The following is a 13,146-nucleotide window of genomic DNA, read 5'->3' on the forward strand; positions in this document are numbered from 1 at the left end:
TACTATTTCACAGATGAATTCATACTCCATCAACAACAGGCCAATTGTGCAGTACAACGGCATTGGTTGAACTTTCTCTCCTTTTAGATATACTGCAGTGTGCTTTGCCTTTTCTTACAGTGAAGGTTTGGGTTTCTCTTCCCTTAATGTCTTCTTACACTTAAGATGGGGCTTCCCAGGTGGTGCTAGTGGTAAAGAACCCACCTGCCAGTGCAGGAGACATAAGAGATGTGGGTTCCATCCCTGGGTGGGGAAGAGCCCCTGGAAGAGGCATGGCAACCCACTCCAGTATTTTTGCCTGGAGAACCCCATGGACAGAGGAGCCTGGTCAGTCCATGGGGTTGTAAATAATCAGACACAACTGAAGTGACTTAGCACATAAACACACTTAAGATAGTTCAAACGTGATTGTGATGCATAAAGTTTAGAAGTCATGGAGCAGGGTCTTAGACTGAGGGAGTACCAATCCATTTTTTGGAACAAATGTGTCCGACCTCAGCTGGGTGAGATACTATAGGGATTGGGACTTGTTTCTAAGTCTGTTACTATCTTAGCTGGGTAACTTTTTTAAGCCTCAGCATTCTTATTTGATAAAAGGTTGGGGCTGGTTTTTCCTCCCTAGTTCCCCTTTCAACTCTTTAAGAATCCATGACTTTTAGGCAAGAGAGCAGGGGTAAGAATGTACCCTGGAAAAAACTTGGTCAGGTGGCTGTGTAAGTACCACCTAGACTTGACACGAAGGTGGGAGAAGCTGGAATCTCAGCATGGACTAGAGATTTCAACTGGCATTTTCCTTTATTGGTTCTCATACGCAAAACATATTGTCTTGACTTTACGCATTGGGTAGGCATACTTCCTACACAGCAGGTACGAGTGTTAACCAGGGCAACATTATTCTGGAGAGAAATATGGCCATATCCTCCCAAACTAAAAATTTACTTTTCGTTGACCTAGTAATTCCATGTCTAAGAGTTTGCATCCTTTTTATTCATATAAGTGTATAGTTCATTGCAGCATTTTTAATTGCAGCAAAAGGGGAGAACTTATGGAACTATTCCTGATAGCTCAGTTGGTAAAGAATCCGCCTGCAATGCAGGGGACCCAGGTTCGATTCCTGGGTTGCAAAGATCCCCTGGAGAAGGGATAGGCCACCCACTTCAGTATTCTTAGGCTTCCCTGGTGGCTCAGCTGGTCAAGAATCCTCCTGCAATGTGGGAGACCTGGGTTCAATCTCTGGGTTGGGAATATCCCCTGGAGAAGGGAAAGGCTACCCACTCCAGTATTCTGGACTGGAGAATTCCATGGGCTGTATAGTCCATCGGGTTGCAAAGAGTCGGACACGACTAAGTGACTTTTGCTTTTACTTTCAGCAATCAACAGGAAAATTGCTCAGTAAATTAGGGCATAGTCATATAATGGAATTCTAAGTGTCTATTAAAATGAAGAGCTGGACCTCTCTCTCTCTCTCTCTCTATATATATATATATATATGTAGACTGGGAAAGATGTTTTTGCTGCATTTCTAATTAAGAAAACAAGTCATAGAGTGCTATGTATAGAATGATCAGTTAGTAGTAAAATAGTCTATATGCTTTAGAACATCCTAAAGGCTTCACAAGAAACTAGACGTGTCTTTTTCTGGGGAGTGAGATAAGTAGGTAAGGGAAGTTTTACTTTCATTTTGTACTCTCCTGTATAAAAGTTTATAAACTATAAACAAGCATTATTTTCACATGTAAGAATCATGACACTTTTCATAGGTTGTTGAGTATGACTAGGGTTTGACCGGAGAAGGCAATGGCACCCCACTCCAGTACTCTTGCCTGGAAAATCACATGGATGGAGGAGCCTGGTAGGCTACAGTCCATGGGGTCGCTAAGAGTCAGACACGACTGAGCGACTTCACTTTCACTTTTCACTTTCATGCATTGGAGAAGGAAATGGCAACCCACTCCAGTGTTCTTGCCTGGAGAATCCCAGGGACGGGGGAGCCTGGTGGGCTGCCATATGTGGGGTCGCACAGAGTCGAACACGACTGAAGCGACTTTAGCAGCAGGGTTTGACAGAACGGGATTCAGAGCTCAGAGCTTAGTGAGAGGAAACTGAGAAAATCGGGGATCTCAGGCCTATTGTGTGGACTCTGGTGGGCATGGAAAGAAGGGTGGGCAGCAAGAAAGCATGGGCTTGAATTTTGAGGAAAAAAAAAAAAGATTTGCCTCTGAGATGGTAAACTCCTCATTTTGTCTTTAAAGGCCACCTAGGCGGGAGGCTCGTGCATGTGTTCGGAGCAGGATTTTCTCCCGGGAACATCTCAGCTGCCGTGTGTGGTGCTCCCTGCCAAGTCTTGGCTAATGCGACGGTGTCTGCCTTCAGCTGCTTGGTTCTGCCCCTCGATGGTCAGTAAAAACACCAGATTTGTTTTATAAAGAGTAGGTGTAAAATTAGCATACTTTGGTTAACTCCATTTTTTGGTAATTCATACTCTATTGACTCAATTTTTCTGTTTGTTCCTATGGAAAAAGTTTTCTCTGATCCCCATGTAAAGTGGTAGTTCTGAGGACCACCTATTAAGATGACTCATAATAGCTTTTTTTGTCGTATTAATAACAGCAAAAAATTTATCACACATTTTTGACAACAGTTCTGTGATGATGGAGAAAGTGATTTTGAGTTGTGAATGTAGTTTCAATGGCAGCATAGCATCATGGAGAAAATAGTCTCTTGGTCTCCTGAGGTGGGGCTGCTGGAAATGTGTGCCTACTGGAAGTACTAGGGAAGGGATTACATCATCCAGCTGGAAATGTCTTGCACATTAGTGTGCTCAGGTCCTGAATCTTATTATAGGCAAAAGGGTCAGTGTTGACATTATCCTTTTATTCTGTAAAGTCCAGGTGATTATCTGAGCCGTAACTCAGTAAAATAACCACAATTTCTCTTTGCTTTAAGCTTTGTTGTAGTTTGTTGCTGTTTAGCCACTAAGTCATGTCCAATTCTTTGCGACCCTATGGACTGTAGCCTGCCAGGCTCCTCTGTCTGTGGGATATTCCAGGAAAGAATACTAGGATGGGCTGCTGTTTCCTTCTTCTGGTGATCTTCCTGTCCCACGGACTGAACCTGCATTTCCTGCATTGGCAGGCAGATTCTTTACCCATGAACCACCTGGGAAGCCCTTTAAGCTGTGCTGCTGCTGCTGCTGCTAAGTCACTTCAGTCGTGTCCAACTCTGTGTGACCCCATAGACGGCAGCCCACCAGGCTCCCCCGTCCCTGGGATTCTCCAGGCAAGAACACTGGAGTGGGTTGCCATTGCCTTCTCCAATGCATGAAAGTGAAAAGTGAAAGTGAAGTCACTCAGTCGTGTCTGACTCTTCGAGACCCCATGGACTGCAGCCTACCAGGCTCCTCTGTCCATGGCATTTTCTAGGCAAGAGTACTGGAGGGGGGTGCCATCGCCTTCTCTGTTAAGCTGTGCAGTCATCATGTAAAATATGGCATGGGAAGCTATGTCTTTGTGGGGTGGGGGCGTTAGAATGCAAAGTGCAAGGCTTGATTTTCCCATGAAGCTCACAACACATACTAACTACCCACTGAGCTTCAGAAAAAGAATGTTTCAGGGATGAAATTGCCATTAATCACTACAGGGTCAGCTAAACCATGTGATTATCTTGTTTGCATTGTCATACATCTTGTACCTGTGCACTTGAAAACCATTTGCCCTCATATTTTCTGTGTAATGCTTTAAGTTATATTCCTAATTTATGTGTTAGCAACTTGACTGTGGGTAAAAAGACTTACAATGATAAAAGCATCACTTCATCTGAGCTTGGAGAAAAATTCCATGATGTATAATACTATTGTGATGGCAGTTTACATTGGGTCGTCTTAGACCAGATGGAGGAAGGAGAGGAGGGGGCAAAGTTGGGGGAGGAGAAACAACCCTTGTTTAAAATACCAGCATCTGAGGGTCTTATTATCATGTGTATAAGCAGAACATTATAGAAGACAGTATTATTCTACTTAAGATTCTGCAATAGGAAATTTAGGATATGGTAGAAAATTTAAGTTAATATATCTGTTTCTCTGCTCTCACTCCTATGCATAGAACTTTCCTGGCTTAGGGGATGTACAAAATCCATGTTTGATGAAAGAATGGATAAGGGAATTGGGAAATGGTGGAAACATAAGATGTTGCTCAGACGTGTTTCACTCATTGCGACCCCATGGGCTGTAGCCTGCTAATCTCCTCTGTCTGTGGGATTCACCAGACGAGAATACTGGAGTGGATAGCCACTCCCTTCTCCAGGGGATCTTCCCGAACCAGGGATCAAACCTGGATCTCCTACATTGCTGGAGCATTCTTTGCCCTCTGAGTCACCGGGGAAACAACCATTTCTAGGTCCTAATATTTAAGAAATGCTGCTACAGTTTTTTTCCCCCCCCGGGGGAAGGTGTGGCTTTCACACATACACTGTTTATATCAGTCAACCCCTTGCTATTGTTTCAAGACAACCAGAAGTATGAACTTAAAAACCATGAAGTCAGGGTTAGAGAAGTTGTGTTTTATTGGGAGTTTCATAATTCATAGGAGGAGAATAAAATAAATTATTATATTTAGTGACATTTGGTTAAATTTATAAAAAGACTTTTCAAAATTTCTTGATTTTTAAGAGGAAAACATGAGTGAGAAGCTGTGACTCTTACTCTTACCACTAGGTGTCAGCAAACACTCGTTGATTGTGCAAGGGCTGCTCATTCATTCCAGAGAAATGGATGATTTGACTTTTCCTTTTTCATTAAAAAATAAGTCTTTTAAAATATGTCTAAAGATGGAGAGGAACTTGTGAAATCCTACTCCATTGGTTTCTTACTTAATATCCAAGATGGAAGTTGGGGATTATCTATGAATCTCTGAAATTGAATAAAATATTTTGTGACTATGATTATGTATTTTTTCCCCCAAGAAGTAGGTCTATAATGAACATCAAATTGTCAGAGGGATGTATCTCAGGAATTGCTAAAAACTAGGAAGGAATCCCCCTTCCTTCAGAAAGGACTGTATAGAATCAAGTTAGTTAAGAATCTGTTATACTTTAAAAGATTTTTTTAGTGGGCACTTTCACAGCAGTAACCCCCTCAAGTGTTTCACAGTTACTCTTTCCAGAGAAATCTGCCCTTTTACCTAATGCTCCTCACTCTATTTTTTTCACCTTAATCAGTTGGAAGCCCTTGGGAAAGCTGAATAATTTCAGTTCTTCTAACATAATGCTTCTCAACGATATTATTATTGAGGATTATATTATTATGGAAGGATTATTGAAAAAAATTATTATTACTGGAGCAGCAACAGTAGCAGCACCTGTGAGTCTGTTAGAAATGCACGACCTTGGGAACTGCTGTATCAGTAAACATTTTGGCATTTCTCTTCTGAGACTCTGTAGAAATATGGAATCACTATGCTGTATCCTTGAAACTAAAATAGTATTGTAAATCAGCTATACTTCAATACTTTTTTTAAAAAAGATGCAGCTTTTTAAAAAGTCCTTTTGCTGCTTTGGGGTCATTCATCTTTACTCTGGGGCTTCTCCGGTGGCTCAGCAGTAAAGAATGCAGGAGATGGCAGGAGGCCTGGGTTCGATCCCTGGATCAGGAAGATCCCCTGGCAGAAGGCATGGCAACCCACTCCAGGATTCTTGACTGGAGATCTTATGGTCACAGGAGCCTGGCGGGTTACAGTCCATAGGGTTGCAAAGAGCAGGACACGACTGAAGAGACTGGGCACACACACACGCATCTTTACTTTTCTCTCAGATTATACTTCTAATGAAAGAAGGATTTTACTTTTTCATATGATAGGTTGTTATAGCACCTTGTCAGTTTAACACTGTATTTGTTTAAAATCAGCAAGATATTTGATCTTTTCGTTTCCTGAATTTATATCTTGAATTATACGACATGACTTCTTCATGGAAACTAATTTTTTTCTGTGAGGTGCAAAAACTTAAAGTGATTAAGGTTGCACAGCTATTTCGTGGCAGAACCTTGGGTAAAATTGAGTAAAATTCCTGGATTCTGATCCCCAGCGCTGGGCATTTATCATAATCCACCTTGTCAATTTGCATCCACCTAATCACCCATAATGAGTTCATTATTTTATAGGTGTTAAGCCTTTTTTTATTTGCCCTAGGGCTTACTAACTGGAAAGTTCTCGTGTTTCCTCTGTCCATGTGAGAGTCTTACTTTCCAGATGTTTTAACTGCTATAATTCTTTGGGAACACAGTCACAGAACCTACTATCAGGTGCTTCAGAATGTACCAGCAAAAATAGTAACTATTTTGTGTGAATGAGTAGCGGCAAACCCTCTTGTGTACTTGGCTCCTCCCTTGCTGCATTGCAGTCATGTGATATGGGCAGGTGTCTTAGCTTGACACTCATAGTCCTTGATAACACGTGTTCTGTACCTGCATGAACAGGCTAGCTCCTGAGATGGAAGGCTAGAGAAAATTTATTTGTTTGTTTGTTTTCTATTTGATTAAGGTTTTCAGGCAGAGGTACTCCCAAACCATCTCACGTAGAGACTTGTTCATGCTTAGTCACTTTGTTGTAGCCAACTCTTTGCAATCCCGTGGGCTCTAGCCTGCCAGGCTCCCCTGTCCAGAGGGTTCTCCAGGCAAGAATACTGGTGTGGGTTGTCATTTCCTACTCCAAAGAAAGTAGGAAATGGAAGACTTGTTCATCCTCCTGTTGAAGGTTATTGCCAGTCTGCCTTGGTGATGCTTTTTACATTGTCTCTCGTGACCTGGGAACAAATGGTCTCAGGGTCAGAGAGCTTCAAATCATTGCTTTTCTTCTTTATGAAATGTTAACAGAACCCTCTATATGAAAATCAAGAACTTCAGTTAATCAAGAGATCCCATAAAGATAATGAGAAGTCTAGCCACAAACCTGGAGAAGGTGTTAATAAGCATGTAACTTCTTCAGGATTAGTACTCAGAATATAAAATGGCACAAATCAATAAGGAAAAGATAAGCATTCCAGTAGAACAAAGGGGCAAGTGACCTACATGAGAAGTTCATAGAAGAGAAAATAGGAGTTATTACTAAATAGACAAAAAGCTGTTCAACCTAAAAAATAATGATGAAAATGCAAATTAAGGTCACAATGAAATGCTTTTGTATACTCACTGGACTGACCAAAATTAAGTCTGATAATCTTAAGTGCTGGCAATTATGTGGATTACTGCGAACCCATAAAGACAGGAAAGTAAAATGGCACAAACAATTTTCTAGGAGACATATCCTCCAGAGAAAGTGCTTTACATATTTGTAGTGGCAAAAGCTGGGAAATTCCCCAAAGTCCACTGGTGACAGAATAGGCAGATATATTGTAGTACTTTCACACAAAGCAGTGTTGGAGAGCAATGAAAACATTTGAACAGCAGTTATGTGTGATAATATGGCTAAATCTTGGAAACATAATGTGGAGTGAAGAAAGCAGGTCTAAGAGTATTATGCCATGTATAACTTTCTAAAGTTCAGAAGGAAGTAAAAATCAGCCACCTTCTGCCTAGTGGTTGTTTCTGAGACTGAGGAGGAAGTGGTAGGGTTGGCCAGGAGCACGTCGATTGGCGAGCATCGTGCCGATGTTAGACTTTATGTTGGCTGATCCTGTGGTACATTCACATGAGTTTTTTTTTTTTACTTGGATGATTCATATTTTACAAAAACATGATTTATATCCTTCTGTATGTATTATGTATATCTAATACTTTAAAAATTTTTAATGTATTTTATTGGAGGATAATTACAATATTTTGGTGTTTTTTTTTTCATACATGGACATGTGTTATTTATTATTGGGGGTATATTTGCTTTGGGCTTTTCTGGTAGCTCAGCTGGTAAAAAATCTGCCTGTAACACAGGAGACTCCACTTCAGTTCCCGGGTCGGGAAGATCCCCCTGGAGAAGAGAGAGGCTACCCACTCCAGTATTCATGGGCTTCCCTGGTGGCTCAGATGGTAAAGAATCCACCTGCAATGTGGGAGACCTGGGTTCAGTCTCAGGTAGGGAAGATCCCCTGGAGGAGGGCATGGCAACCCACTCCAGTATTCTTGCCTGGAGAATCCACATGGATAGAGGAGCCTGGAGGGCTATAGTCCATGGGGTTGCAACGAGTCAGACATGACTGAGCAACTAAGCACAGCACATAGTTGCTTTACAACGTTGTGTGAGTTTCTGCTGTATAATAACATAAATCAGCTAGGCTTCAGTCATGTCCGACTTTTTGCAACGCTATGGATGTAGCCCACCAGGCTCCTCTATCCATGGGATTTTCCAGGCAAGAATGCTGGAGTGGTTGCCATTTCCAACTCCAGGGGATCTTCTTGACCCAGGGATCAAACCCGCGTCTCTTGTGTCTCCTGCATTGCCAGGTGGGTTCTTTACTGCTAGTGCCACCTGGGAATCAGCTATATGTATATGCATATCCCTTCCCTCTTGAACCTCCGTCCCACTGCCCCTCCTTCCCATCCCATCTATCTATCACAGAGCGCAGAACTGAGCTCCCTGTGTTATACAACAGGTTCCCACTATCTGTCTGTTTTACACGTGGGTGTATATATTCAATCCTAATCTCGCAGTTCAAGCCTCCCCTCCCCCACCCTTATGTCCACAGGTCCATTATGTTTATTCTCTACGTCTGTGTCTCTATTCCTGCCCTGCTAATAGGCTCACCTGTATCATTTTTCAAGATTCCACATATGCGTTAATATATGATGTTTGTTTTTCTGATTTTTAATGAGTAAGTTTATTTTCCTATTGGTCAAAGTACAGCACAGGGGCTTGGTTGATGAAACAACGTGAGGCCTTCAGTTTTCTCTGTGGTTCTCACCTAAACCAGCGGTGACTGTTTTCCTGCAGTGTCCTTAGCTTCCCTGTGTGACCTGAGGCCTGAGGAGGAGGATTGTGAGACCTCCAGCTGCAGCTACGTACACTGTGATTTGACCATCACTGTGGGGACAGAGAGCCTGCCGGAGTCATGGCCTTACTTCTACATCTGTGAAGAAAGTTCCCGATGCCTCTTGGCACGAGATCATTGGACAGAGTCTACCCTTCCATCGTTCTCAGGCCTCTTCATCAGGTAACTCAGTCCTCTCCCTCCCTGACTTTGCGCACAAATGTGTGGCCAGTGGATTGATGGAATGATCAGGAACTCCATGTTGGGGGGACATGGCCCTGGGGCCAGTGCTGTTGTCGGAGGGACTGTTCCATTGTGGATTCCAGCCAGCCTGCATATCAAAGCGTCTCCTGTCTTTTCAAGTGTTCAAGAGAACATCTGAAAAATCTGCCCAGTAAACAGCCCGCTTTGTTCTTGCTTAGATTTTAATATTTATCTTCCGATCCGAAGCAACATCTGGTGAATGCCAATGGGGAAAAAGATTAGACATTATGAAAAACAGAAGGCTCTTTTCCCCTCTCCTTTTTCTTTTCTTTCCAAACAGATTCACAAGTATGAGAAAAAGTCGTAGAGAAATCCAGCAGATTGTACAATGTTTATTCAAAAGAAGTGGGGGTGCACAGGCAAGACTGTAGATTTCGGATTTAGGAGTTATAAGCTTATATAAGGATTTTTTTTTTTGAACTTAAAAAACAAATACCACAACTTTCTGGGTAAAAATCACCTTTTCTAAACAAATTTTTAAAAAAGTGGTCATGTCGGTTGCTCTAGATGGACTTCATTTTCACAAGCAGCTCCTGTTTTATGAAGTGTGATGTTTTAGCACTGAACATGGCCCAGTGTCCTTCTTTATTTCTTATCAAGAGTGGTTGCATCCAATTATTTAATGAAGGCCTATTTCCTCATTAAAAAATAAAACTAAGACCGACTACCCAGAGGAAAAGCAAGAACCAGCCTTTTTCACAGCAGTTGGACTTTCTGATGTCCAGGGACAGTCTGTGTTTAGCGTGAATTTGCCACCAGGAGTTTGGATTTAGTGAGAGGAAGAAAGGGCCTCCTTGAGGTTGTTATCTGGACTAGCAGGGAAAAGCTTGCTTAGGGCTCATCGGAAATGGGGCTGCAGCTGGTGCTCAGGGGAGACTGGATCTTAGCACGCTGACGCTGGGCACCAAGTGTATGTCAGCTGGTCCTGGCTCCCCAGAATTCGACAACTTTATTTTGGTCCCTAAGCTATTCTTTGGAGTTCTTCTATGCTCTTCTCTCTACGAGGTGGCTGAGGGCAACTGAGCCCTGTGCTCATTCACTCAGTCATGTCCGACTCTGAAATCCCATGGACTCTAGTCCTTCAGCTCCACTGTCCATGGGATTCCCAGGCAAGAGTGCTGCAGTGGGTTGCCATTTTCTTCTCCAGGGGATCTTCCTGACCCAGGGGTCAAACCCATGTCTCCTACACTGGCAGGCATGTTCTTTACCACTGAGCTTCAGACCCTACTAAAAACTATGCCCTTATCTATGAATATCATTTGCAATATACACTAATAACCTTATAATTCTTCATACTCTAATTCAGCAATTTCACTTTCAAGATTTTAAGAAAGCAGTTAGAAATATGTAATATTTATGAAAAACTGCAGTCTTTGAAGTTTTAGGTATAGTAACAATAACAAAATGAAGTAAGTGTTTATACTAAGAAACCTTGAAAAGTCACGATGGATATATTTAACCAGACGGAGAAATGCTTACAATATATTAAGGAGTGAAGTGTGCAGGTTATAAAATATTGCATCAATGTAGCCCTGACAGTGTTTATAGTATCTGTGTCTGTAGGCATATATGACAAGTATTTGGGAAAAGACTAGAAGGAAGTATTCCAAAACACTGAGGGTGCCTGTCCCTATGGGGCTGGAAGACTGATCATATTTGCTTTCATCATTGAGTTTTTATGTAATTTTTTCAGTGAATATGTATTAATTTCTTAATCAGAAAACACATTATAAATTATACAAGGGGAGTTAGGAAAGTCATGTGCTAAATGGCTTATCTCGTTCCTCTTAAGATTCTTCTTGTGAACCCAGGAAACTATTTTCCAGAATCTTTACAAGGGATCCATTTCATCAAATGGTTTACTCCTCAGCCAGCTACTACCACTATAAATTTGATGTCATTTGGCAAAGGCAGATATTCATATCTGTGGCAAAAATATGCCCGATTTGTCCATCTACCCATCCATCTATCCAGTATTTATCAACTGTTTACTATGTTCTAGTTACTATATCAGAAGCTGGTGATTCAGTGATGAATAGGATGCAAAGTGCCTACTTTAAGGGTCAGGAGGGGCTAGACAATAAACAAGGGGGTCATGTGTTGTGATAAGAGCTATAGAGTGATAGAAAACAGTAAAGGCTATTTTTTAAAAGCTATTTTTTACAATTGAAGTATATTTGATTCACAATATTGTGTTGCTTTCAGGTATGCAGCAAAGTGATTCATATATATATAATATGTTCTCTTCAGATTCTTTTCTCTTTTAGATTATTTTAAGATATTGAGTAAAGTTCCCTGTGCTATACAGGAGATCCTTGTTGGTCATCTGTTTTGTATATAGTTGTGTTTATATGTTAATCCTAAACTCCTGATTTGTCTCTCCCTACCCCTCTTTCTCCTTTGGTAATAGTAAGTTCGTTTTCTATATCTGTGGGTCTATTTCTGTTTTGTCAATAAGTTCGTTTGTATCATTTTTTTTAGATTCCACATATAAGAAATATGATTATGATATTTGTCTTTTGGCTTACCTCATTTAGTACAATGATTTCTAGGTCCATCTTAGTTGTTGCAAATGGCATTATTTCATTATTTTTTATGGCTAAGTAATATTCCATTGTATGTATGTACCACACCTTCTTTGTCCACTCATTTGTTGATGGATGTTGAGTTTGCTTCCATGTCTTGGCTATTGTAAATAGTGCTTCAGTGAACATTAGGGAATGTGTATCTTTTAGAATTATATATTTTTTCCCATATATATGCTCAGGGTTGGGATTCCTGGCTTGGCTCAGAGGAGACTTTTCAGAAGAGGTGTCTTTTAAGCTGAGCTAAAGACAAGTGTCATTATGGAGAGTCAGACAGTGGGTGCAGCAAGTACAAATGACTCATCAAGTTTCATGAACTGTTAGAGGTCAGAAGGGCAGGAATAGGAAGAAAGTAAAGTGGCTAAAGATGAGCTCAGGGAGGCAGGAAGACCTTGAAGGCCATAGTAAGGAGTTTGGATTATATTCTAAGAACAGACTAAGTATCTTTCTAAAATCACACTGTCAAGCCTTGATGGTATCAGGGCTAGAACCCAAGGCTTCTGATCATGGTGTACTTAGCATGATGCTATGTTGTCAGCATCAGCAGCAAGAGGCTTGGCTGGGCTGTGCGGGTCCAGGAGATGAGACAGAAGAAGCAATTTCAGGCTAAGTGAGGGAGACAGAATGACAGCCTGTGTTTTTATTGCCTCCCCTAGAGAGCAAGTACAAGGAGATTACTTGCTTACCTGTGGATCTGATCAGACCAACTGAAAGAGAAATAGGTCAGGAGTCAGGAAACTTAGGCTCTAGAACTCTCTACCACCATGTGGACCAAATGTTCTTTTCACATTCTATCGGAATAAAATTTGTGTGCAGGTGTGTACGCATGCCCACTATATAATCTACCTTTCTTTGTATCTCTCTACGTATGCATATGTCTGTATTTAAATCTAGCCAGTTGCATTCCTTAATTCATAGGATGATTGTGGAAGAAAACATGGCATAGTAATTATTAAGAAACTTTGATATTTTGCAAATGTTAGTCTATTGTTGATATCCTGGTGTCTCTGCTCATCTTGGTGATGGCTTTTTAATGAAAAATATTCTAGTCAGATAATCAGAAAGGAAAAGAGAAAAGAAATGATGAGCTAAAAGTTGTGAAAAAGTCTAAGGAGCAGAAAGGGGTTTTAACTCTTTTAGAGCAAGAAGAACATGATATTTTTCACTTTATTCTTTTATTGGGAAGCACATGCAGGCACACAGAGTGGGGAGCAGCCTGGAGACCCAGGACGGTGGGAGGCAGAGTCAGGGGTGCTTTGGTGGGCAGGCTTAAACCTGACTTCACAGAGGTGAGGAGGAGGTGGGCCCTTCCACACCACGATCACTGGTCTTTCCCAGGAAGATC

General features: G+C 41.4%; 1 protein-coding gene across 1 annotated transcript in view; it reads left to right on the forward strand.

Moving 5' to 3' along the window:
- The window catches only part of PKHD1 (PKHD1 ciliary IPT domain containing fibrocystin/polyductin), a 448,252-nt gene that overhangs the window by 62,920 nt on the left and 372,186 nt on the right, over window positions 1–13,146 (forward strand). The window contains exons 32-33 of the mRNA XM_052647828.1: window positions 2,253–2,396; window positions 8,916–9,135. Coding sequence (XP_052503788.1) covers window positions 2,253–2,396; window positions 8,916–9,135 — 364 coding nt within the window. The remainder of the gene's footprint in view (window positions 1–2,252; window positions 2,397–8,915; window positions 9,136–13,146) is intronic.

Source organism: Budorcas taxicolor, chromosome 11 (genome assembly GCF_023091745.1).
Source record: "Budorcas taxicolor isolate Tak-1 chromosome 11, Takin1.1, whole genome shotgun sequence".
In the NCBI taxonomy this organism is placed as follows: domain Eukaryota; kingdom Metazoa; phylum Chordata; class Mammalia; order Artiodactyla; family Bovidae; genus Budorcas; species Budorcas taxicolor.